General features: G+C 46.5%; 3 protein-coding genes across 14 annotated transcripts in view; 2 read left to right on the forward strand and 1 right to left on the reverse strand.

Moving 5' to 3' along the window:
• Positions 1 to 11,815, forward strand: PROC (protein C, inactivator of coagulation factors Va and VIIIa). 2 transcript variants are annotated; one of them, XM_064666775.1, is made up of 9 exons: positions 1 to 1,580; positions 1,870 to 1,953; positions 2,336 to 2,496; positions 3,448 to 3,472; positions 4,020 to 4,130; positions 4,804 to 4,944; positions 5,305 to 5,414; positions 6,332 to 6,449; positions 9,186 to 11,815. In XM_064666775.1, exons 2-9 carry the CDS (start codon positions 1,887 to 1,889, stop codon positions 9,749 to 9,751), a joined length of 1,299 nt encoding a protein of 432 aa, XP_064522845.1. In that variant the 5' UTR covers positions 1 to 1,580; positions 1,870 to 1,886; the 3' UTR covers positions 9,752 to 11,815. The 2 variants fall into 2 exon arrangements, with proteins under 2 accessions (XP_064522845.1, XP_064522846.1); XM_064666776.1 differs by lacking the exons at positions 5,305 to 5,414; positions 6,332 to 6,449.
• Positions 11,036 to 23,888, forward strand: LOC135419863 (coagulation factor IX-like). Of its 5 annotated transcripts, none has more exons than XM_064666774.1 (9): positions 11,036 to 11,132; positions 12,212 to 12,329; positions 13,923 to 14,083; positions 14,959 to 14,983; positions 15,115 to 15,228; positions 16,071 to 16,202; positions 16,844 to 17,472; positions 18,920 to 19,037; positions 19,873 to 23,888. In XM_064666774.1, the coding sequence occupies exons 2-9, from the start codon at positions 12,239 to 12,241 to the stop codon at positions 20,448 to 20,450; spliced, it is 1,848 nt and encodes a 615-aa protein (XP_064522844.1). In that variant the 5' UTR covers positions 11,036 to 11,132; positions 12,212 to 12,238; the 3' UTR covers positions 20,451 to 23,888. The 5 variants fall into 5 exon arrangements, with proteins under 5 accessions (XP_064522844.1, XP_064522841.1, XP_064522843.1 ...); XM_064666771.1 differs by lacking the exon at positions 11,036 to 11,132 and adding an exon at positions 11,558 to 11,644; XM_064666773.1 differs by lacking the exon at positions 11,036 to 11,132 and adding an exon at positions 11,656 to 11,769.
• IWS1 (interacts with SUPT6H, CTD assembly factor 1) overlaps positions 18,770 to 24,961 on the reverse strand; it is a 27,882-nt gene continuing 21,690 nt past the window's right edge. For 2 of the 7 annotated variants that reach the window (XM_064666765.1, XM_064666768.1), the window contains one exon: positions 18,770 to 19,163. In XM_064666765.1, the coding sequence (XP_064522835.1) occupies positions 19,029 to 19,163 (135 nt within the window). In that variant the 3' untranslated portion in view covers positions 18,770 to 19,028. Of the gene's footprint in view, positions 19,164 to 22,367; positions 24,472 to 24,961 lie in introns of those variants that run through there. The other 5 variants (XM_064666762.1, XM_064666766.1, XM_064666763.1 and 2 more) reach the window with 3 other exon arrangements.

A 24,961-nucleotide genomic window follows, 5' to 3' on the forward strand; every position in this document is an offset into this window, starting at 1 on the left:
GCATGCAAAACTGGGCAGATCTTGAGGTACCCTAGAGTATCTTTTCTTCAATCCCCTGCACCAGGAGTCATAAGATCATCTGATAACCTAAGTACAGGCTTTTAAAATACACATTTCTGCACTACAGTGGCAGGAGAAATGGGAAAACAGGAAAATAAAGCCCTCAAAACACAAGGGCTGATGAAGAAGTAAATTCTTTCTGAGTATCAGTATAGGGGTTTAAAAAAAAATAAGAAATTTTTAGGAGACTGACACACAGGTTTGAATCTTCTAGATTGGCAGTTGATGTACGTGTCCTAAATTTCCAACCTATACCAAGTCTTAGAGACAGAAGTGTATTAAAACCCATGCAACCTGTGTGGTAGCAAATGGCAAAGTCAGCTACATATATGAATAAAATATATGGTCCTACCTGTGTTTCCTGTATTCAGGTGTGTTGCATAAACTTTAATTGCCACAAAAATCTGTTGCCATTAATGTCAGTGGAAGTTTTCTTGTGGAATGGCTGAAGTGAGGATGAAGGACATACCAGCAGAGCTGGCAGTGCACACACCTTCCCCAGCTGGGATTTCGGGTGCCACAATCTTTATTTTAGCCCCCAGTGGTTGAACGGTGAACCCTTCGTTTAAAGAGAGCTTGTTTTCAAGAAAGTCCATGGTCAAGTTTGTGAGGTGAAAATGAAAAAAAAAAAAAAGTTTTATAAGCACTCAGTGCTCTCCTGAACAGTGTCAGGGGATGTGAGCTGAGATCCCAGGGCGGTCGGGCCCACCTTTCACTGGACCCCAGTGACACTTTCCCTGACAAAGGACCCCTGAGGACTCCTGCCTGCACAGGTAATTTGCATGAAAATGCCATGTCCTCAATATTAGGAAGAATTTCTTCACAGAAAGAGTGATTAGACACTGGAAGGGGCTGCCCGGGGAGGTGGTGGAGTGGCTGGATGTGACACTCAGTGCTCTGGTCTGGGTGACGAGGTGGTGATTGGTCACAGGTTGGACTCAGAGGTCTTTTCCAACCTCAGTAGTTCCGTGACTGAGGGTTTTCTCTAAATGTTTAATATTCAGAATTCTGTAGAATACTTTGTGCTGATGAGAGCTAACCCAGTATACCAAAAGATGTGGCATGCTGGTACAAGCTTCTGGTACCTGCTCGTGGCTGTCAGGGGGATTAGTTCCCTTGGCTGTTTTGGGGGGGGGAATCTTGGGTGAGAAAGTAAAGTGGGAGGACTCTTAAAAATTGCAATATGTGTCTCTTTTGGATGATTGCGTGCTGTGAGAAGATGGTAGGATCTCTCAAGAGACCTTAGCACTGGGTGGTTATGCTTACAAACTAAATATAACAATTTCTGCTTGCCAGAGAATCTAAAGAAAAAAAACCCCAGATTTTCAAAAGGCAGAGTGGGTGCCTCAGCTATTTCACTTTTCCCCTGTGTGCAGGTCGTTTGTCAAGCTCCCCCTGAGCACTGTTTGTTTAACTTCATGTCACTCCAAAGAGTAAATATCTGAAGTTATGGATTAACTAAGTTCCAGCAGAGCTCATGGCGGAAGAATAGATCACCCTGATTCCCACTGAACAAAGCAGTAAGTGCTTCAAAAGTATTGCATCCTTCAGGGTTTCCAAGGAGAGCTTGCTTTAGTGGAGCAGGAAGCTTGTCAAAAATGTCCAGTGGCAAGGGGAGAGTGTCAGGGCAGACATAAAGTGTTCTGGGAGAGCTGCTGATGGGTTAGAGGGAATGAGCAGACAGGTGTGGAGGGACTCAGAATGGCCTGTGACAGGCCAGTGAAGGAGCTGGCTGGGTGGGAACTGTCTGCAGCAGGCTCTTGCTGTCCCTCAGCAATGTGCTCCTCTTCACACCTGCCTTCTCCTCAGGTGACTCCTGCTGCAGGATGTGGAAGCACCTCGCCCTCGGGCTGCTGCTGGCTGCCTGCTCTGCTTGGGTCTGCGGCACCTCAAGTAAGTTTTCATTTGAGAGAGACCCTTCACCCTTCCCCAGTCGCTGCACGTGCATTTCCTGCTCCTCTGTCAGTCAGATGGAGCTCCTGGAATCCTTTCCATTATTGGGGGGTTTAAATTCCTCCAGCAGAGCTGACAGGCAGTGCTGGGCCATGACAGCTGCCTGGTCACAGCCCTCCTGAGCCCCTGAGCTGTCAAGAGTAGCACAGGGCAGGAGCTGGAGCTTCTGCAGCACAGCACAGACAGACTCTGGTGTCCAGGGCAGCCCCTCTTGCTGTGCTGGAGAGGGGCTGGTGCTCTGCTAAGTGTCCTTTGGGAAGCACCACTACTAGTTTTCAGCCAGCTCTTTTCTCTGCTTGTGCTTTCACATTTTTGCTTCCAGTATTTTACAGCACTGAAGATGCAAACCAGGTCCTGAGGATCCAGAAGCGGGCGAACTCTTTCCTGGAGGAGCTCAAGCCGGGCTCTGTGGAGCGGGAGTGCATTGAGGAGCGCTGTGACTTCGAGGAGGCCAGTGAGATATTTGAAACCAAGGAATCCACAGTAAGTTGTTTTTTTAAGGATGAGTGTGGGAGTTACCCAATCAATTATTTTCTTAAAATATTGCAATCCAGGGCATAGAAGATCATGCTGTCAGCACTAAAAATGGATCTCTCCTGATTCCTAAGGTGTTGGCATGGTTTTGAATGTCATTCTGTTACAGTGATTGTCGTGTTACCACCTGTATGGGCCATAAAACTTGGCTACTCGTGCATGTCCCACCTGACCCAATGGTGAGATTTAGGGCCCAGCCAGATAATTCCAATCCTTGCTTGACCCCACTGGCTATTCTTGCTACCACTGAGTTTTTCCAGGTCCTTCCAGTCTTTGCCCTCTGTTGTCCATTCACCAGCCCTGGCTCCCTTTCATTGTATCTCCCCAGTGTCCCAGTTGGGCATGGCAAACATTTCTCTCATCACTAGGTTCTCTCTTTTTGTCCAAACTCATATTTTCAATTGGATGCTACCTTTATCATCAGCATCACTGACTCCTGCCCCTTTTCCACACTTGTTCTGTCAGCTTGGATTCTTTGTTACTATGTTGAGCAAAGCAGCTCACAGCATAGGATGAGCCAGTCTTTGTTGTCCCTCAAACCCCAGAATGGAGAGGGATCTGTCTTTGGAATGCCCACGTTTTTGTCTGACTGGGCACAAGTGAACTTGGATGCCTCACCTGGCAGTGAAAGAGAAGCAGTGGGGATATTGAGGGGCTTTGGTGTTGGTAGGTCTGCAAACAGGACAGGGGAGATCTGTGCTGAGTACAAGCAGTATAGAATCATTTGACCAGTTTTCTTGGTTTGTTGTGCCAGTCACTACACTGTCAAGAAGAATGAGACTGATGCTGTTGACTGTTCTCTGATGCTGTTCTCTGTTGGCCAAGGCCATGATACACTTTAAATCCCTCACTTGTTAAAAATGGTTTTCTCACCATAATACAAATTTTGTTTCTCCACAGCTCAATTTTTGGAGCAAGTATGTAGGTAAGTAAAAGACTTTCCTAATCACTTCTCTGTGCTTCCTCAAGAGTAACTGGTACTCAGCCTTCCTCCTGCCATATGTCACATACTGATTCATATTCTCATTTTCTCCTATATGGGGTGTGCAAAGAATGTTTTCCCCTTCTATCACACAAGCAGCCTTCCTAAAACACTGTGCACCTGTAGCTGTCATCAGTCATCTCCCCAGAGCTAAGGAATTGGTGAAAAGTGCTTTGGTGCTCTAACCCTGTCTGATGTGGGCCCAAGAGGAGCCCCACTGCTGCAGTCACCTGCCACTGCCCTGTCTGCCTCAGGCTTTGCCCTTTCCTCCCCTTCTGCCCACCCCACTCTCTCTGCAGCTGTAGGTGAGAACCCAGAGCAATGCCCTGTCTCTGGGCGAGTGCCATGGAGGTGTCACCTTTAAGTGCCAGCAGCTTACCACCCATCACATAGGTGATGTTTGGGAATCTGGGGAGGGCCTGTTCGTGTTGATGTTTGATCTGTGAGCTCTGTATGATTCAGGGACTGGATTTTCCTACCTCTGTTTCAGATGGAGATCAGTGTGCGCCACAGCCTTGTTCCAATGGCATCTGCAAGGACAATATTGGAAAATTTTCCTGCATCTGTAACAAAGGCTGGGAGGGGTTTTTCTGCAATTATGGTAATGCTGCATTTAATCCACTATAAAATAGCATCCTTTGTGACAGAGGTTTCTGTGCAGTAGGGGTCAACACTTCAGTCATTGCACACCTTACTCACTTTCTTTACTAATGTTATTTCTCTCTTGCTTCATGATTGTGGTAGGAGGTTTATTTGTGCTTATCTAAAGCAAAATTAACTTTGTGTTGCCATAGGAGAAGTTCGGAGATCTGAGATATCTAAATTTTGAACAAGTACCGAAAATAACTCTGTAAAGCAGGGATTTCAGTTACTTTAGAACTGTCAACCCAGGGATGATGGTGGTGGTTTTAAATACAATGTATTTATTGTCATTACTGTGACAGTTTCTTCCTTGAACAAAAGCTGGACAGCATAGTTAGGGATGAGCACTGTATGTCCTGTATCATCAACACTTTGCACTGTGTGCTTGCCTGTAGTGACAGGGAGGTTTCTGTTCTCCAGTCTCCCTGCTCTGATAGTAATCTGTTTCCTCCATCTCCCCACTGCCTGATTCTGGACTAAGGTTGTTTGCTGTCTCAGGGCCCAGGTGCTGTTAAAGCCCACAACTCTCATCCCAAATCATTGACAGCTGTTGCCCACTTTGCCACATCACCTCCCTGTGACTCTGACTTTCAAACTTCTCACATCTCTCTTGCTGTTCCTTTTTCCCTCAGAGGTCAAGTACACCAACTGCTCCGTGGATAACGGGGGATGTGACCATTTCTGTAGGGATGACCCTGCCAACCAGGGCCGCTCGTGCAGCTGTGCATCGGGGTATCAGCTCATGAACGACCACATCACGTGCAAGCCTGTAGGTAAGAGGAGGATGTTTGTGATCCACGTTTGACAGAGGATTATTCAGACTGAAGTAAGAGAGTTTTAGGGCAGAATTGTCGGCAGTGCACTTTCTACTCATTTTCAAAACACCTATTCCGTGCAGAGTAACTCTGCCTGCATTTCTCAACTCCATACCTGCTTTATGGCCCTTAATCTGTGTTTGCCTCATGGAGACATGAGGGGAATCAGGAGACCTCCTCCTTGCCAAGCACTGAGGGACTTCCATGAAGCCCCTGACCAGTATTGCCTAGGTTAGAGACACAGAGGGAATGCTCTAGAGAGTGGTTTTGTGTTGGGTGATCTGGGCTTTGCTAGTGAACTTCTCTGCATCTGCACAGTGGAGTTCCCCTGTGGGAGAGTGAAGGTGGACGACACTGAAGCCAAAGCAAACCTCAATATTCGGCTCATTGAGGGAACAGCTGCAAGAAGGGGAGACAGCCCTTGGCAGGTAGGAGAAAAGAGTTCTTCACCACAAGTAGTTTAGGCTCTTACCAAAAGCTCTGCCTGCCTGGCTACTCCAGAAAGGTTCCTACATTACTGGTGGTGTCACGTGAAGCTAAAATTTCCTTAGTTTTTTTCAAAAGCAACCCCAAAATTGGAGTAGCAGGATAAAATGGTTTAGTATCTGTTTGGACTCGACTTTGTTGCCAGGTTTTTTACCTTACCTTGCCAACACTATCAGGAGAGAGGATGGTGATTACATTCACCAACTCTGTTGCTCCATCCTAGGAAACTCATGCTGTGTGATGGGATGTGTGCTCCAGCTACTGTAACAGCCTCATGGTGGGAGTGGGAGGGCACTTTCTCACCCTTTTTTACGAGTCTTGTCTGTCATACATTCAAGTTAACAGATTTAATCAGCAAAATATGCCATGGCAGGTTGGGATATCACAGAGAAAGGGGAGACTTCATGGAGCTTATCATGGAACTAATGAATGCAAATAATCAGGGCGTGGTTCTCTTTGACATGAAAGGCCCTTTTACACCATAGCATGAGAACTGCAGTCTGAGATGATGCACTGTCTCTGGTGTGGGACACAAGAGTAATCCCCTCATTTGTGCTCTGTGTTTCAAAGCTTGGAGTGCAAAGTGCTTCTTTGCAGTGCCCAGCAGCACCTCATGCTGATTTGGATGAAACCAACCCTCATTCAGGAAGAACATTCCAAACTTGTTTGTAGGTGTTCCACAGAGACTTTATTCATAGGGCTTTTGTCCCACTGTGGAGCTTTGGCTTCGGTGCAAGTGCCCTGCTTTGGTGCTTGGTGCATTGGGGTGTTTGGCAACCACAAAGAAGGTTGTGCACAGTGTTTGGTGAGCCACTCTCCAGGCACTGTCACACCTCACACCTCTCTTGTTTGGTTTCAGGTTATGCTGCAAAGTACAAGTGGGAAGTTTCTGTGTGGGGGTGTTCTCATCCATCCAGCTTGGGTCCTAACAGCAGCACACTGCCTTGACACACCAACGGAGCTCAAAGTAAGACTTGGTATGGAAAATCATCTATCCCTGTGTTTTTTAAATATAACTGTTTCATTCAAAATATTTATCATTTCAGGGAAAAGATAGCAGGTTCTGAAGGCAAAAGTCCTTGGCTGTAGGAATGGACTGTCTAGGCAGTTTTTAAATATGCATCTTAGCTTAAAACAAAGCTTAGTAAAAATCTGATTTCATTTGAGCCACTATCAGCCTTACTGTGGAAGTGAGCTGGTGTCTTCTGAGCACTGCTGCTGGTCTATAAAGTAGAAAGACTTGGTCTCTTCTCCTTGTGTTTTTCTGGTGCTGAAAATATTCAAGGTCATCCCAATACTGAAAAAAGAGTCTTGATCCCAGGAGGAGAATGTCACAGGGTGTCTTCCTGCCTTTTCATGCATTTAAACACTGTTACTTAAGAGAATTTCATTGCAGAAGGAGGAGAAGTGCTGTAGAATGGCAACACTGCCTTTACTTGCACTGCTGCTCTGGAGCATGAGAAAATGTCACTGTGTCAAGTAGCAGTGCTGCTCCTGAATTAACAGACAGAAATAATTAGTGTTCCATTCACACTGAAGTAATATGGGATTTTTTTGGATCAGTGTTTTCTATGTACCATTGGTGCTGAGGCATAACAGCTCAGCTGCTTGCTTTCTCCATTAGTGAAATGATAGGATATTCCCAGTATTTGTTGAAAGTCCTGCCAATATATTGTCTGTGTACCTCTCCTGGAAAATACAGTCTGTATGCATGTTCCATACAGACTGTGGATGTGCAGGGGTTTGAGAACAGAGACAGTAAGGCACACACAGATCAATGTGTTTATGTACTTCCAACATACAGGATGAATAGAAAAGTATGTGATGTAGCCTTGGGTCCTCTCAGTGCCAGAATATTCACCTTTTCACAGGGAGGCATCCAAATAGAAGTGTATGTGATAGTTTGGAAATGTGCATAAGTTATGTAATTTTCTTCCTTTTTAAGTGTTTTCCATTAATTTTAGTGAAACCCAAGAAGAGCTTCACTAAGGAACCTCGTTAGAGGAAAAGCAACTGTCAGATGTGGTGTTGGAGTGCTCTGCTTTGTTGGATGTAGCTTTGAGCGTAACTTGGGAGGGAATAGCTCAGTGGGGAGATGGTAACTGGGGCAAGTATTGAGGCTGCACTTAACATTGTTCCACTCTGGCCTCATACTGCAGGTCTTGAGAGAGATCTGTGCAGTCTGACAAGCCTTCAGCTGGGATTAACCATGCCCTGAGATGTGTCTGCAGCAAAGAAAGAAGGGGTGGGATCTGTCAGGAGAGTCCAAATAAAATATGATTTTCAGTGGGTAAAGAAATGTCAGCACTTGAGAACCCTGATTTGAGAAGCTTTTGTTCTGTTCAAATGAAACTTGAGAGATGTCTCACACCTGAATTTGGGGCAAGTATACAGAGCAATTTATAGTGTAAGGATGGTTATCAGTGGGGCTCGGCTTTCTCTCGCTCTCATACTTGCCCAAAAGACCTTCCTTATTCACAGAGGAAGAATCCAGTGTGTGGCCATGGACTGAGAGTTGTGATGCACAAGAGGAGTGAGCCCTGCAGCACGTGTGTTCCTGCTCATCCACACTGCCTTCCTTAGAGGAGCATTGGAGTCCACAGTTATTTCTGAGGCCTAAAGCAGGGTTTGCACCTGTGAAGGCAGGAATAAAGCCCTGCCTCTTGCCTGCCATCCCCCAGCCACAGTGGCTGGAGAGTGCTCCAAGGACACTCAAGGAAGACAGGTTGTGCTAGGAGAAAAACACTGATTTGTGGTTGTTGGCTTGATACTGGGAAGTCCTTCAGATTCTGGAACTACTTAATACAACGCGTCAGAGCAGTTTCAGCCACCTGCTCTGGCCAGGTATGAATTTTCCATTGGATGTCTGCAGAGGAGCAAGAGGAGAGACTCTGAAATAATTGCTCTGGAGGTCCAAGATCCAAAGCTGGACTAAGGAGTCTTTTGAGAATGTGTTTCTGTAGCTACTGTGGCTCATAAGTCCCTACACTTGGAGACACTGACTTTACAGAAAAAAACAGCTGCAAGACCTCACTGACAACCTACAAGAAAGACCTGTCTCTGACTTTCCTATCCCAGTGTATCACAAAGGACTTCTTGCCTTTCTGGCCCTTCTCAACAGTTTCCTGCTTACTGTTGCATTGACTGCTTGGCCCCTGAAGTGCCTGTGATCATGTAGCACAAATAGCAACCCAGAAGTCTTAAGCAGTCAAAAATTCATTAAAATACAGATGTAAGATTTCAGAAGGGAATAGCCTTACCAGTCAGTCACCTTTATTTATAAATCCTGACATTTCGTTCAGGCAGCATAAAGCTCATGTCCTGTCATGAATGTCCTGCTTTGCATGTGCTTGCTCTTCCAGCTTTTAATGCTGGTTCCAAAAAGGTTGTTTTCCTCCTGGAGGAGGTCTCTCATATTGCACAGGTGTACTGAAATGTGAACACAGCAGGGCATTTTGGTTTCTCAGCTGATGACCAGAGCTCTAGGGCACCAGTTCATTTACTACTGTGGGTATTCATGATTTCAGTAAACAGGGAGAGTTTACAGGTTAGTCCATCTGTTAAAAACACTGTCAACCTGTGACATAAAATGAGCAAGTGTCTGTATTACAAGGGAAGTAAAACCACAGGAGTACAGCATATTCCAGATGCTTTGGTGTTCAAGGGGAAGGAAAGTTCGGCAGCATCTGTCTCCTTCTTGTTTGCTCTTCCAGGGAAATTCCTTTTCCGCCGTCGTGCTGTCGACGAGCAAATCATTCGGGTGGATAAACAGGTGATCCACGAAAACTACACCAAGAAGACGCTGGACAACGACATAGCCATGCTGCACCTGGCCGAGCACGCCATGTACTACAAGTACGCGCTCCCCATCTGCCTCCCCGCCCGCAACCTGGCCGAGCAGGAGCTCACCAGGAGCGGGCAGCAGATGGTGGTGACGGGCTGGGGCAGCACGAGCGACGTCAACGTCAGCTACCCCACCTCCCTGCACTACATCGAGATCCCCATCGTGCCCCGCAACGAGTGCGCCCCCGCCATGGCCTCTGCTGTCTCCGACAACATGCTGTGTGCCGGGAGCCTGGGGGACAGGAGGGATGCCTGCCTTGGGGACAGCGGGGGCCCCATGTCCACCAAATACAAGGATACTTGGTTTTTGGTAGGACTGGTGAGCTGGGGCCACGGCTGTGGGAGAAGGGAGAAATTTGGAGTCTACACCAAAGTTAGTCAGTACCTGGAGTGGATCCAGCACCACATAGATGTGTCAGCTCCTTTGAAGGGTTGATTCTGACCCCGAGAGTCTGGAATGTTGTGCTGGTGACAATATGCAGTGTAATGTCAGACCTTCAGTATTAAATATTGAGTATATGTTAACCTCGTGTGCTGTTTTCCTTGGGACTTATTTTTTTCTCTCCTTTTTTTTCTTGTTTACATTGGTTTGTTGCAGGTTGTGTTGTTTATCTGTGGCATGGCCCTACTTAAGCCTTACAGGCAAGAAAAAAGAACCCTGTTAGCTGAGATGCTGTACAGCACTGTAGAAAATAAGGTGATCCATGGTCAGACAACTCCATCTTTGAGGTGTAAAATATCTGAATTGGTTGGGGTGGGGGGCAGGAGGGGACAGAGAAAACTGTTTTTGCAAGTCACCATCGAGATGCAGTTCTGTCATTTCAGCTGTTCCCGCAGTAACTGTTTTGGTTTGCTCTGTATTTGTATAATTTTTCTTGCAACACAGTGAAGTTTTTGTAACATCATTACTGCTTCCAGTCCCTTACATCCTACTCCAGTGCTCACGTTGATTCAGCAGGTGACTAGAACTTCTCTGTATTTTCTATTCTTTGCACACCTGATGCCTGATTTTACCCCCCCAAACTTCCTGAAAAGAGAATGGGAACTGTATAGTATTATTCAAAAAAAAAAAAAGAGAGGTTTAATTCCAAGCTATTGCAGGCTCTATTTATCCTGGGGTCTGTAACAGTCTTCTAATTAGCAAGGTAAGCAAATGCTTCTGTTTATTGCTGTTCTGGTGACTGCAGTCAGCTGCAGGCTGTGTGAGCATTGCTAATGCTTACTGATAAATGGTGTGTGTTTGCATCTCTGTCTGTGTGTGTATATGTCTGTGTGAGTAAATGATGCAGAGCACCAGTTCATAGGAAGTAGCAATACTCCAGGTGAAGTTTAATATCACAGTTTGTACTTGTTTCTAATCTTAGCACTTGTTAAATAGAATTAATCTTGTAGGAAAAAAAAAAAGCAGAACTCTTTCTGCTCTAGTGATGTGAGTTTCCAGTGTGTGTTTCCAATGTCTCGAGGGGTTTGGATCAGTGAAGAACTTCAGTCTGCTCTTGTGATGAGACTTAAACGAAAAAAACCTCAGGTACAAGGAATTGTGTTAGTTTGTAAGAAATTCAATGTGGTGTCAGCAAAGAAGTTTAATACCTTTTGTATTTGTGGACTTGTTGACTCAGGAGCTGCCTTGGTGCTTGTTACCCAAGTGCTGATGTTGAGTCATTACTGAAGGAGCAGTCGGGGTAGGAGCTGTGCTCGCTGGCTCTGGCTCTCTTTTCTCCTCCCCCTTTTCCCTTGGGACAGGACTTAAGGATGGAGGAACATTAAATTGAATGCTTTGAACAGCACCCTTCTCAGCAGGCCTGCACCAGGAACAGGTAACCTGTAACCCTGAGTTGAAACATGGTTGTGTTCAAAGAAGGGTAGGGGGTGGCAGTGCTGGTGCTGTGACAGGGCAACATTTGCCTGCTGGTGACTGCAGTGAATCCTCCTGCACACTCCCAGCTCTGCAATATTTCAGCACCTGTTTACAGAGTAGCTGGTGTGTTTTCCAGATTAGTTGGCCTTGCCTACTGAAAGGTGACAGTGTCAGAAATCTGCTCTTAAAAGTTCCACATTTTCCTGAAGAAATTTATTGCAAAGCAGTGGCTTTTAGTATTGGAAGATTATTTAAAAGACTAAATTCTCTTTTTAATGCACATGTGTATGTGTGTGGAAACACACACTTTTCTTCCAATTTTGAATTTCTGATGTGTCTCATAGAATCCAGGTTCTCTCTCCTCTGTCAATATTTGTGACTTTAATGATCAACCTCTTGACCTCATGGCTGTTCCTGGTGTACAGCCAAATCTCTTTCCTGTCTTCCCCTAAAAAACAAATAAAGAAAAACGTGAGTATAATTGCATGGTTCTGTGTAAATTGAACTCATTCTGGATCCTGTGGTTTTGAAAAAATGCTGCAGGTAGCAGAGAGAAACATGCTGTTGAATCCTGGTAAATCCTTTAGCCTGGGAAGGTAATAAGAAGAAATGCAAACTTGTGTGCTGTACCTGTGACTGCTGGTATGTGGTGCTTGGTGCCTCCTTGGGGTCTGTGCAGGGTCTTCCCTGAGCGAAGCATCAGCAGTTGCACAGGGGCTGGTTGTGCTCCTGCCTTGGCTTCAGCAACACTGGGCTGGGAGTGGCCTGTGCTCCATTTGGGCCGTGTGTTCCCATGCTCCCCATGGCTTTTCCATGGCTTCCGTGGGCTTTGGATGAGCCCCTGCCCCCCAGCTCAGCTCCTGCCTGTTGGGGTGTGCAGCATCAGCGTGGCTTGGGGAAACAGGGGACAGGAGGGCAAAATGAACTGGGTAGAATTTGCTTTCTTTGTCTCTTCTTATCCTCTCACTTCTGCTTTTTCATCCTTTTTGCAGGCTGGTTTTGTGATAACATACTAATTTTATTATTCTTTTCCCTCAGAAAGAAATCAGGAGGTCAGTGTTCTGGATGCTCACTAACATGGAGAGCAGCTCCTCACTTGGGAGATTTCTCCTGCTGATGTGCTTCATTGACAGCAGCTGCCTGTTTTCATATGAAGGTAGGTATTTCTTTTACTTTTTTAATTAAATTGTCTTTTTGTGGCAATGTTGGCATTTAAACAGAAACTATGTTCCTGTTCTGAACACAAAGTCCTGTGGGTTGAAGGAATGCTTCCTGAAATGCACAAGAAAGAAATTAATATTCATATACATATTTGCAAGTGAAATCAGCCTTTCTTAGATTTCTGTTTAGCCCACTCTCCTGTTGAAAAGTATTCTCCCTGTGACATGGAACCCGAGATCTGAATTGGTTTTGCATGGTAGAGGTTTCCAATTTGGAAATCTAAAATGAGGCACTTGCAACATGTGTTCTTGGACCTCGTGTTGATTGTACAACTACTCCACAAGGTTTGGAAATGGCTTCAGAGAGCTGTGGGACAGGCACCAGAGTGTGCAGGATCTCAGGAATCATCGTGGCTGTCCTTGCAGAGGAGGAAGAGCAGAGCAGAGTATCTGCAAAAGCTCTGTGGGACACCTGCTTAAAGGAGGTAAATCCTTTAAGGTGACCCAGAACACAAGAGGTGCTGAAGGGAAATTCTGCTGATGTAAGTGAAGGAAATGTTCTCCATTAGCAGACAGCAGGATCTGTGCAAAGCTTTTCTCCAAGGAGTTTTTGTGGGCTGTTACTAATTGCCTGGAAATGAAGCAGTGTAATATCATTCTAGAATTTCAGTCATTGCTGTAAATACTGATCCTGCAACTGCAAATAGATCTGTGTTTTCACAGTCCATCTCCAAAACTGGGTTCTTTGCCAGAAGGTTTGACTTGTCCAGGGCACTAATCCCTAGCTGGGAAAAGCAGTGCTGTGTGGATTTCCATAGGCTTTTTTGGGATTACAGAGTGAGCTTTTGTCTCATAACACTTGGAGCAGCAGCCTTTCCATCTGCCAGGTGGGCTTTGGCCATGGGGCTGCAGTTCTGGGATCAGTGCACCCACAAGGGGTGTGGGTGGAAAAACCCTGGCACACTGCTGCAGACAGAGGTGCCTTAGCAAAGATGTGCTGTGGAGCAGAGGGGGTGTGTGGGGAGGACATTACTGACACAGTCCTTCTTTTGGCCATTCCTCCCTTAAGTTATTGGCAGTAACAGCTTAAGGCATCACAGGAGGAGGGCAAATACCTTAGTGAGGCAAAGTTGAGATGAGCTAAATGTCAGCACAAAATTGACACTAATATTTCCTCTTAATGAAGGATTGGTGTCTGTTCTATTGTGACCACAGCAGAACCTGGAGAACTCTGTGACTCCATAACCAAATGCCAAGCTAATAATTGTTGTGAATTGGGATGGTTAAGCAGAAAAATCTAACCAGCTTCCAGAGAAAAAGCTGCAATACTCAAGAGTCTTGTGGAATTAAAAATTTCTGCACTAACCTGCAAGTCTCAGTAGTGGCTCTTTTGACTCACTGAAAGCAAGCTCAGACTACTGATATGTTTTGCTGAAACACAGACTAATTTTATTTTCCTTTGGGCTGTTTGTGTAGATTCCCACTCCCCTCATTTATATTGTTTTTTCCACTGAAAGCCCATGTGACTGTGACTGTGGCAATGCCACTGTGTTGCCTTCAGCACCAACTGTTCAGTTTTGGTCTTCTAGTGTTTGTGAGAAAAGACAAAGCCCACGAGGTGCTGCGAGTCCATAAACGTGCCAACCACTTCCTAGAAGAAATTCGTCCAGGGAACTTGGAGAGAGAATGCAATGAGGAAAAGTGTTCATTTGAGGAGGCCAAGGAGATCTTCCATTCACAGGAGAAAACGGTGAGAAACTTGATTTTAGGAGAAACAGAGGAAAGTCAATGGTGAGGTCTAAGTAATCCTGCCCAGGTCACCTAGTGTGGCTCTGGAAGTGTGTGTCTATGGATTCTGCAGCTTGGGTCACTTCAGGGGGATTCAGGGAGGGTCACCCAGGGCACCTGTGGGACTGCACTTTGTGAGTGCTCAGTTTGTTGTGTAAATGTTAAACACAAATCCTTGGAAGTATCTAAAACCCCTTTCTGAGAGCATCAATCCAGCAATGTGATTGGGACATTTTCAGAGGTCACTTGCTTGTCCAGACCCTCCAAATCCAGGGGAGGAGTGTCTCATTCCCAGGGCCAACAGCATCTGGCTGGAAGCAGGGCCGGGGCCTTCTGGGGCCTTGTGCTGAGGCAGGAGTTGGAGCTGCAGAGTTAAACAGGTGCCTGATCTCTCCTGGATCCAGCCCGAGGTGCCAGGAATGTCTCTGCAGCAGGTAAAGCAGCGCAGTAGAAATGGCTCTTCAGAGCAAAGCAGCTGATGCTGAGGCCTTGCAGTGACACCTTTTGGGGAGGGGGGGTGTGGTGATGGTGTCACTTGAAACTCCTGAGCTGGTGCCACAGACCTTTCAGTGGCTGGAGCATTTAAGGATCTGAGCTTTCAGGTTCATTTTGATTCCAGTACAGCCCAGTTTATGCCCTCTGTGACTGGTCCATGGTACAAACAAAAGTAAATGGCATGGTGGTGATCAGGAGATACTGTTCTGAGATTGTGTTTGTGGCTCTAATGAAAATGTCAGTTTACATGGACCCTAAAAAGACAGCTTTCTAAACTATGTCTTCAGTAATCCGTATGACTGTTTGTTGCCTGTTCTCTTCATTTGTGATTTCCTCTTGCAGATGGAGTTTTGGTTCAATTACAAAGGTAGGTAAAAAAGGAATTTTTAAAAACTGTATTTCGTGTGTCCCTCCTGGGTACAAAGAACTATGTGGCAATTGAAAGCCAGGCTTCTCTTAATTCCTGGAGTTACACTGTGCCCTGTTTCTTCTCCTTAGGTTTAAATCCATGTAGTACAAATCCCTGTAACAATGGTGGAGTCTGCAAAATAAGACATTACAGTTACTTTTGCATCTGCCCCCCAGAATTCAGAGGACACAACTGTGAAATAGGTGAGTGCAGGAATAGACACATTGGCATTCATTGTGAAGGAAGGATGGCATGTGGCCATCTCCTGTCTGCTCCCAGGAAAGGCCCCTTTTCATCACTTTGGAGGGATAACAACTCTAGTGACTCCTGCCATAGATGCCTGCACTGGAGATTGTTCATGGTGAGGCTCTTCTCTTTACTGAGTCAATCAAACAAATTAGCCAAAGCTCACTGAAAGGGGAAAAGTCTGCTATATTTATGTTGTAATATATGAGTGATGAAAAAGGAAGGATAAAATCTGCCTTCTCTTTCTTACCAGGTTTTTCATCCTCTGAAATGCTCTATCCAGTTTGCAAACTGAGGCATGAAATAACAGCAAAAGCCAAACTGTGGAAACTAAATTTTTTTCCTCCAAGTGCTTTTGTTGACCTTTTCTTTGTACAGTGAAGCAATTAAACATGACTGTTTTTAATGTAACAATGAATAAAAATCTCAGTCAGGTCGGACCCCCACCCAATGCCCGGTGCTTTAAACCTGTCATGATATAAAAGACAAGATGTGCAGATGGATCAAAAACTGATGCATTTAGAAGTGTTTGCTCTTCCAGGCCTCTTCTTGCCCCTGCTCCACAGACAGAAAGGCCCAGCCGTGGCCTCAGGGCAAAGCTGGCAAATGGGAGAATGGTCAGAACAGAACAAACCAAACATGAGGTCTGGTTTGCTGCACACCAGTGTGTGTGTCTGGAACTGGAAGGGGCAGTTCCTTCTGTTTCCCTGAGCGCTTCCAGCAGATGTTTTCCTACTTTGCCTCATGCAATAGTAGCTCCGGGAGCTGGGTGCTGTAACCGCGGGTGTTTCCCCGGCAGAGAGGTTGGAGTGCTGGTACAAGAACGGCGGGTGCTGGCAGTACTGCAGGGACAGCAGCGCCCTCCACGTGGAGTGTTCCTGCGCCAGGGATTACACCCTGCACGAGGACGGGAGGAGCTGCGTGCAGGCAGGTAAAGCACGGGCTGCTGGCCCACCTCAGGGAAAAGAGGAGGTTTGCAGGCACTGACTTTCCCTCCGCTAGATGCGAAGAGCTGCACATGCTGTGGCTACTGCAGCTTGCACTTAGTGTATGAAAAGATCTGTCTTATTTGTAATGTTTATTTTAAATGTTAAGGTTCCTCTCTGTCTGGTGTCTGTAGTCCAGTGCCCCTGTGAGCACATACTGGGTCAAGGAGCAAGCAGGACAGTTGGGAGTGGGCCTGTTCTAGCACAGGCTTAAATCAGCTAAACTGAGTCTTGAGGCTGAAGTGCAGGGGTGGGAGGGGAGAGGATAGGACAGGGGGCTTTAAAATGTGGTGTTAGGCAGAAGGGGAGGGCTGGGTCAGTATTCTTTCCTGAAGAGAGCCCTCGGCAGGCTGCTCCTGGCTGATGGCTCAGAAAAGACACAGCCACACCCCCATTTCTGGGTAATGAGTTCTGCACACTCAGCCAAGGGGGGGGCAGGGGGGAGTTTGACATCACGAGGTCAGAGTTGTTCCAGGGGGGTCGAGTCCCATTCTTGGACAGGAAAAGTGCTGCCTTGTGTTTGAGTTCAACATGACACCAACACACCCTAATCTCAAATCTTGGTTTCTGTCATTCCCTCTTCCAGCACCGTTTCCCTGTGGCTTGATCAAAGCCAGGCAGGCTCTGGAGGAACAGCGGCGGGGGCCAAAAAGCCTCCTGAGGAGCCAGTGGGAGCACAGGGATGTGCCTGAGCTGAACAGGAGCACAGAGGGCACAGCTGGGCAAATGGAGCTGGAGCACAGTGATGTTGGGGAAAAGGAGACCATAAAGGATGCCTTCGGGCACGCTGGACAAACGGAGGTGGCAGGAGATGCTTCCAGCTGCAAAAAGACAGTGGTGGGCTCTGTGTCCCAGAAGCCCCTGGGGGAGGAGCTGGATGGCCCTGAGAACCACAAGGCAGTGGAGGGAACTGGGAGAGGCCTGGCTGAGCCAAGGCAGGGCCCAGCATGGCAGAACAAGAGCACAGCACCTGCTGCCAGGCAGGAAGGAACAGGGGGAAACACCACAGGGCAAAACCAACGAGGGGAGGGCATTGGCAGGAACAGAACAGGGGCTGTTCAGCACAGGAGTGATGGGCTGCATCAGAGCAGGGACAGGGGAGACGGTCTGGACGTGCCTCAGCCCACCCAGGCAAACATCAGCTCTACTTTGGAGCACGGGGACCCCAGGATAACAGGAGGAATGCTGTGTCATCGTGGACATTGCCCCTGGCAGGTAATACCTTACTTCCAGTCTGGCCAAACACCACCCCTAAGTGCTTTCTTGCTTTAACTTTATTGGGTCCTTCAGGAGCAGAGTTCATCAAGCCATTATAAAGTTTTTTCAGGTCGAGAGCAATGGGACCACGTGTATTTCTCAGCCTTCAGCAGGGCTTTTTGATGATACAGACCTTAGATGCCTTTGATTCTTCCCGTCCTACATATGTATGCTTTTGGATTAGAACGTAATACCTTCTGTCTTAATCCAGTCAGATCTCCTGTGCTGTTATTCAGGTTGTGTCTGCGTGTCCTTAGGGAAAAGCTGAGCTTCTGCCTCCCTGTGGAAGGCTGGTAATAGTTTTCCTGAGGCAGGTTCTGTGGCCAGGTGAGATTCAGTAGGTTTGGGGCTTTTGTGTGTGTGTCCTTATTTGTTACTAATTTTCACTATATTGTCTCTCTCTGGTCAATGTCCTGTTACTGTTTGCAGAGAAATTCTGATCTCAAACCCTTCACATTACCCTCAGTTGATTTACTGCTGGCACACAAGTAGATTTCCCAATTCCACATCAGAAGGTATTTATAGGTGGAAAAATCATAGGCTGAACCTGGGTGGACCATGCATTGTGCACTTTGGCAAGCTGAAATGTCACTATTAGCCAATTTTATGGGTTTCCATCAGCAGCTGCTTCCCTTTGGATCAGTAGACTGATTGTGGGTTGTTAGATGGGAATGTTGTTTGTTGTCCAACCTTATACAGTTTCTTCTGGAAATGAAGTGTTACCACTAAGCTGGTTTTAAATTGTCATTACATCAAGAAATTTGTAATTTAATGTTGAATTTAAAGTGTATCTATCTATCAATATAATTTTTAAAGGTTTTTGTAAACCCTTTGCATTCTAGGTCTTCATAACCTAAGACAGCATTTTCTGATAAATGTTCTTTGCTACTTTCCAATGTTTATTTCTAGCACTACTGAACAGAATTAAAAGCATCAATAGTACACAGAATTAATAGTTGAGGAGATGCTGAGGCATTGATGGAGCTTATAATTCTGAACAGACAAGACAGACAACAAACACTGAGCACCATGTTTTAACTTCTCCATTTCCTACTGTGTAGATCATTACAAATTTTATTACCTGATTACTAATAAACTGCACCTTGTGTTTCTGTTCTCCACCACTCCCAAAACATTTGACGCAACATGAAAAATAAATCACAGTCATACTTGTTCCTTCAGAAGAACATCAGCCACTGCAGCTGTGTCTGCATGAGCTCATCGAGCTTAGCTCATTAAATACTCTGCTCCCTCGTCACAGCAGTGCACTGATTTTATTACTGTTTTCACTGCCCTTTGCTTGGTGGGCCGGTGCTCCTGCCAGACGTGTTCCTTGCCTGGGTCAGAGCCCACAGTGTGTGCACGTCCCCGACCCAGCCGCGGTTCTGCCTCTCCCTTCCCGCAGGTGCTGATCCGGGACAGCCGGGGCGTGGGGTTCTGCGGCGGGAGCCTCCTGAGCAGCCGCTGGGTGGTCACGGCCGCGCACTGCCTGGACCTCGTGAGCCCCCACCACGTCACTGTGGGTGAGCACAGGGGGCGGGGGAGGCACAGCACAGCCAGCCCCACCTGCACTTAGGGACCACTTCAGCTCCTTGGCAGCGTAGAGGTGCCAAAGGGCTCAGCTGGTCCCTTTTGTTTTCATGGAGAACCTGGGGAAACAAGGCAGAGATGTCTCTTCTGTCATCCATTTTGGCAAACTCACTGTGCACAGAGCCTGAGCGCGTCTTGGTGACCCCTCAGGAGGAAGAAGGGTTCCTGTAGGTGACTGTCTGCTATCCATTTTGGTTCTTAATCAGCCTTAAGGTTAATTACCTGCTGTGCTGCCTCTTCCTTATTGCCTGTAGCTGCCTGGGAGCACAAAGCCCCTCTCCCCCGTTACAGCACAGGAATTGGCCCCCTGCAGCAGGAATGCTGCAACAAACACAACGTTGTGCCCCAGGGACCCTCCCGAAGAGGGATGTGCAGGAGGAGCAAACAGCACTGGGGACCTGACAGGAAACAATTCTTCAGCCTTAGTCCCAGCTGCAGCTTAATGCTGATGTCATGTCCCTGAGAGGGGAAACTCTGTCCCATGGAAGTTTAGACACAGCTCTGCTTACTAAAAAGGACTGACAGTGTTTATGGGAAATCATTCCGTTAGTATCTCATCACCCAGGCCCCAACTCTGCCTAAAGGACACCTGGAAAGTTTGGTTTGCAGGATCACAGCTGTCCTTGTTACATGCAGGATTTGGTTTGGGATGTGCCTTCTCAGGACAAAATATCAAAGCGTTAACTCCCCGTCCTTCCTGTTTCCCAGTGACGATACCCCAGAGGCTGTTTACAGTTTGCTTAACGTTTTAACTTGTCCTGGCTGCAGGAGACTTTGACAAATACCAGAGAGAGTTCAAGGAGCAGAAGATCGCTGTGGAGCGGAGCTGGACGCACCCACACTACGATTCCAACGACTACAACGGTGACATCGCGCTGCTCTACTTGAGCAGTGCCGTCGTTTTCAACGAGTACGCGATTCCCATCTGCCTGCCCAGCCCCGGCCTGGCCGCGCTGCTCTCCGAGGAGGGGCGGCTCGGGGTGGTGAGCGGCTGGGGAGCCACCCACGCCCGCGGCTCCCCCCTGCGCTTCCTCATGAAGGTGCGGCTGCCCCTGGTGAGCCTGGAGCGCTGCCAGCGGGCCATGGACAGGCTGGTCACCGACAACATGCTCTGCGCGGGGCACGGCACCGCGGCCACCGACGCCTGCAAGGGGGACAGCGGGGGCCCCCTCATCGCCTCCCACCGCAACACCTGGTTCCTCCTGGGCATCGTCAGCTGGGGCGAGGGCTGTGCCCAGCAGGGGAAATACGGGGTGTTCACCAGAGTAGCCAACTACATCCCCTGGATTAAAGAGGTGGTTGAAAGCGTAGCAGATTCAGAAAACTTTTCCATTAACTTTTCTTAATGCCAGCTACAGGAGCAGGAATAATTCTACTATTGCAGTGTTTCAGTCTACAACACTGGGCCTGTTCTTGTCCTTAATGGTGTAAAATCAAGCTCCTTACCCTCAAGGAAATTTTGAGAGGGTTAAATTGCTTATTCAAGTATTGCTAAGTAAAATACTTGTGTATAATAAAGAACTATTTGCAAGTAACAGAGGAGAACACAACTTTTCTTAATGTAAATTCTTATCAGGAAGATTTTTTTAAGCGAAAGCAAAAGCTTTACATTTCTCAGGCCTACCTACCTACATCTCACAGACAAGCACACTCAGTTCTCTGTACGAATTCAGTGCTTAGCAAAGCAAGTGCAGTTTGGGTAGTGGTGTCTGGCTCTAGCTGTGAGACAGACAGTGCTGAACGCAGCAGGGAGGGAGCTCTGAAGTTCTGGAACCAAGGACATCAGTTTACTAAATTACAAATGTTTTCTGATACAAAAAAGTCTATGTGGAACTGGGGATAAATGGAGCAGCAATCCACCCAGCTCCAGGAAGATTAAAGGATTGTGCAGTAAAATTCTCAACAGGTGATCCATGTCAAGTTTTGATTTTGTGACCTCTCCTACAACTGACTGACATTTTAATTACACCCCCCAGCACACTCCACTGTTACCATTCCACAAGAAACAGAACCATTCTGTTTGCCTCAGAGAGCACACGGTGTTGAGCTATTATGATGAATTTTGATAGGAAGAATTTGAATTAGGCCTTGCACAAGACCACCAAGCCCAGTACCTCAATGAAACATCTCCTAGGATTTAAAAGTAGCCTCTAGCCCCCAGTGACTACAAGACTAGACTGAAGCACCAGAACTACAAAAAAAAAAAAAAAATTGAGGGAAGAAAAAAGAATCTATTGGACTTTTAGTGCCAAACAGCCCCTGGCTATGAACAGCTCTGCACAGTTTCCTTGTTCTTCACAATTGCACCTGCCACTATGGCAGTAAGGAAGGCCATGGCTTTCAATAAATTCTTAACTAAAACTGGAAAAAAACCCAAATCCCTGAAGGTCTCAGCATGCTAAAAACACACCCTGAGGCACTTACTGCAGCATACACATACCTGGGGAGAGCAGGTGAAGTTGTCTTAGGAGCAGAATCCCTCTCGAGCCCCAGCCAGCACAGATGTCCTCCTGAAGTTGGTGTCCCAGCACACAGCTCTTACTGTCACTCCCTCCAGTCTCACAGGGCCACATTTAACAGGTGACTCTCCACACTCTTGCATTCACCCCTTACCAGTGCCAGCAGGAACTCACCCAAACACCGTAATCCCCACCTCAAAGTAGTCCCAGAATTACAGAACACACATTACAGCAAACAGGCTCCGCTCCTCTGGAAGGAAGGCAACTTTGTTACTGAAGAAATTCCAACTGCCAGTTATCCATGCAAGGAGGAGAGTCCTCTTCTTGTAGGCAAGCTCAGCGGAGACAACCATTTGTGGAGGTAAAGGCAAAGAAGCAACATGACCAGATGTTGCTCTGCTGTTGTTCTGTAGCTGCAGGGACAAAGAAATGATCTGCATGATCCCCCCTAACACAGAGACAGGAACCTTCTCCTTCCCACTGGTAAAACAAACCTTTTGCAAAGTCACTAGTGAGCTACAGAAACATTTTAGCTGGAAACTGCTGGAATTTTTAGTGGTTGGTCTGCTGGGCTTTCCTGAACTTTACATCACTCTTCATGAAAAATAAAATCCTTTGTGTGGAAAATGGCCAGTATTTCTAATCAAAAGCAATACATGTAGATCTCCAAAGACATAATAACTGATTAATAAATCACTGAATAAAGAGGAACTGGACAACTCTGAACAGAAAATTAACCATTCACAGCTTTTCCACATCCAAGGTGGTCTGTGCATACCTTCCCCCGAGTAATCAACAAGCAGCCCAAAAAAACAGATGTTTTATTGTCTGAAGTGTTGCAATACAACAAATACATGATCTGTACAAAGGACATGATAGGGCCAGTTAAATACTATCAGGAGAAAGAAGTCTTCATATTCACAGTCCTCAGACAACATCTTCTACCAGAACCTGAACCAACAATTCAAAGACTCACTTAAAAAAAACCCCAAACAAGTTGTAAAAAAATTTAAAGGTCTCCAAAGAGTCTGTGGGTGCACTGTCTTACAGCAGAGCTCATGGGGTATTCTGTGAAGGGTCACAATGGCATCTTATTACCCTCAATGCTGATTTTCACTGCATGGGCCGATCTGCTTTTTTTCCTGATATCTGTGAATTTCCGCATCTGTTTGTCCAGTCGACTCACCCCTTTCTTAGAGGTCCCCTGGAACTTAAAAAATAAAACTAATAATTACCACTGAAAAAAAAGCAGACGTCCCAGAGGTCCAAGGCAAGCGGCGCATGCGAGGTCACCCCTGGGCCTGGCTGGTGTCTCTGTCCTTCCCCAGAGTGGGGAAAGGCTTCCCCAGGATCTGCACGCCCGGGTGGAGGCAGAGGCACTCGGCCATCACCCTGTTTGCTGGGTACAGTTTGCAAGTTTTTTCTCTACTGGCTGGAGGTGTCAGAACCACAGTGCACCAGTGTCACCCAAAAGGGCTCCCTGGGGGAGTTCAGACATGGATACACTGTGACTGAGGCTGACACGGCATTTCCAAACTGCCATTTATTTTAAAGGTCATGGATTAGTCCTTATAAAGCAAGAGATTACTGGGAGAAGTGTGTAGGGAGAAGCCAGAGAAATGCTAAGCTGACCATACAAGCTCTCAGAAGTTATTGCATCTCATCTCTGTATTTGAACTGCAAGTGAAAAGCAGGCAGTGCAGCAGTTATTCTGCCCAGATTAAACACAGTGATGCTGTAACAAAACATCACTGAAGACAAACAGCAAGGACCTTCCAAGCCATAGCCCATACTTCCTAGGAGGCAATTTCCCCTAACTAGACAACAGAAATAATAAACAATGAAAATGCCACACCTTTAAGTTTAGGAGAAACAGAGATATCCAAAACATGCTACATAGTATCTGACAAAACACATCCATTAGAAACTTGTTCCCATTGCTGAGGAAGGTGCCCCTGACACACTGATTTTAAATAAACTTTATTCATAAAACTGTTCACTACTCATTGAAATTATAGCTGAAGTTTCACAGTGATTTTTAAGAAAATATTTTTTTTAAAACAAATAAATATGAAGCTTAAACTCAACAGTTATCTATCACTTGTGCTCATCTCTTCCTGTCACTGTCAGCTTGTGGCAGCCCTGCTCAAAGCACTGAAATGCAGACCAGGAATTGTCAAAACAATTCCCACACTGATGCATGTTCTCCCACCCCACACTCACAATGGGGTGTTTTTTCTCCCCCGGTCTCATTCTCTGCCTCCCATCAACCACTCCTAAAGTCTCTTCACACTATCACATCACTCTACTTCCTTGAAAGAGGTGTGAAGAACACCTCCCTGTGCCCCCCTCAAAGATCAGCCACAGATGTTGGTGTGCAGTGACACGAGGTTCTGTACCAAGGGCTAAGAATTCCCATGTGTCGGTTCAGGTAAACCTGGAAAACCCAGTTGTGTCAGAACAGCACTTAAAACCACAGGTGGTGCAAAGCTGGTGCTGAGCACAGGTATTTTCACTGGACACCTGTCCTTTGGGTACCCTGACGCTGTGCAGGCAGGTGCCATGGCAGGTGTTATGTGCTACAGCCTGTTTTCTCCTGTACAAGTCGCCTTGTAGGTCACAGTACAGACACGAGAGAATACAAGGAGAGTTTTCCAGGTTTAGGTTAGGGTGTACACACTGCTGTCCTGCATGTGCAAACTGCCAACAGCTGAAGCACATGCACTGTTCACACCTCCCTCGAGGGATACCTCTCCAACTTGGGAAGGCAGTGGCATGGCTACAGGGGCATCCTGTTGCCTTCAATGCTGAACTTGATGGCCCGATGCACTTTGCTGAGTCGTTTCTGTTCAGCAAACCGTCTCTTGTGCTTTTCCAAGCGACTAATACCTCTCTTAATAGTCCCGGGCTAGAAACAACATCTCAATTAATGCACAGAAGGAGAGAGAACAGCAGCAAGCACAGCAATTGTTACTTCTTCCATTTACACATACTCTACCACGTACACCCCTTTTAACTGAAACTGTACCAAGGTAGATGGATGAACCACAGAAAGCAACACAAAGGCCTCCACCGAAGCTATTCAAGTTTACCAAAACCTCGAAGGTTTCCCAAACTGGAATATTATCAGAACATGATAAAGTTCTGGGGAGAGGTATAAAAATATCAGTGCAGTGACAGAGGTATTGAACTGCAGGTTTAGGTCAGAATGCTCTAAAGCAAGAGGCCTGTGATCAGATTCTCAGCCAAGAGAGAAACTCTACAACAGTTATCTCAAAAATCTCTTGTCAGAGAAGCAATGAAACCTGAGTGAAAGCATTTGATGAGCTTAGAACAGCCCACTCGACAGAGAACTTACTGTCTACTCCCATTAGAAGAGCCCCTTAAAAGAACTACCC

This window comes from Pseudopipra pipra, chromosome 10, assembly GCF_036250125.1.
Source record: "Pseudopipra pipra isolate bDixPip1 chromosome 10, bDixPip1.hap1, whole genome shotgun sequence".
Classification (NCBI taxonomy): Eukaryota; Metazoa; Chordata; class Aves; order Passeriformes; family Pipridae; genus Pseudopipra; species Pseudopipra pipra.

Bases quoted from the DNA above. Each gene is read 5' to 3' on its own strand.
- PROC (XM_064666775.1), top strand. From the start codon at position 1,887: ATGTGGAAGCACCTCGCCCTCGGGCTGCTGCTGGCTGCCTGCTCTGCT. The intron at 4,945-5,304 runs GTAAGAGGAGGA...GCATCTGCACAG, and splicing joins CATCACGTGCAAGCCTGTAG to TGGAGTTCCCCTGTGGGAGA. The intron at 6,450-9,185 runs GTATGGAAAATC...TTGCTCTTCCAG, and splicing joins GGAGCTCAAAGTAAGACTTG to GGAAATTCCTTTTCCGCCGT.
- LOC135419863 (XM_064666770.1), top strand. From the start codon at position 12,007: ATGAGCCCCTGCCCCCCAGCTCAGCTCCTGCCTGTTGGGGTGTGCAGC. The intron at 14,084-14,958 runs GTGAGAAACTTG...TTCCTCTTGCAG, and splicing joins TCCATTCACAGGAGAAAACG to ATGGAGTTTTGGTTCAATTA. The intron at 19,038-19,872 runs GTGAGCACAGGG...TCCTGGCTGCAG, and splicing joins CCCCCACCACGTCACTGTGG to GAGACTTTGACAAATACCAG.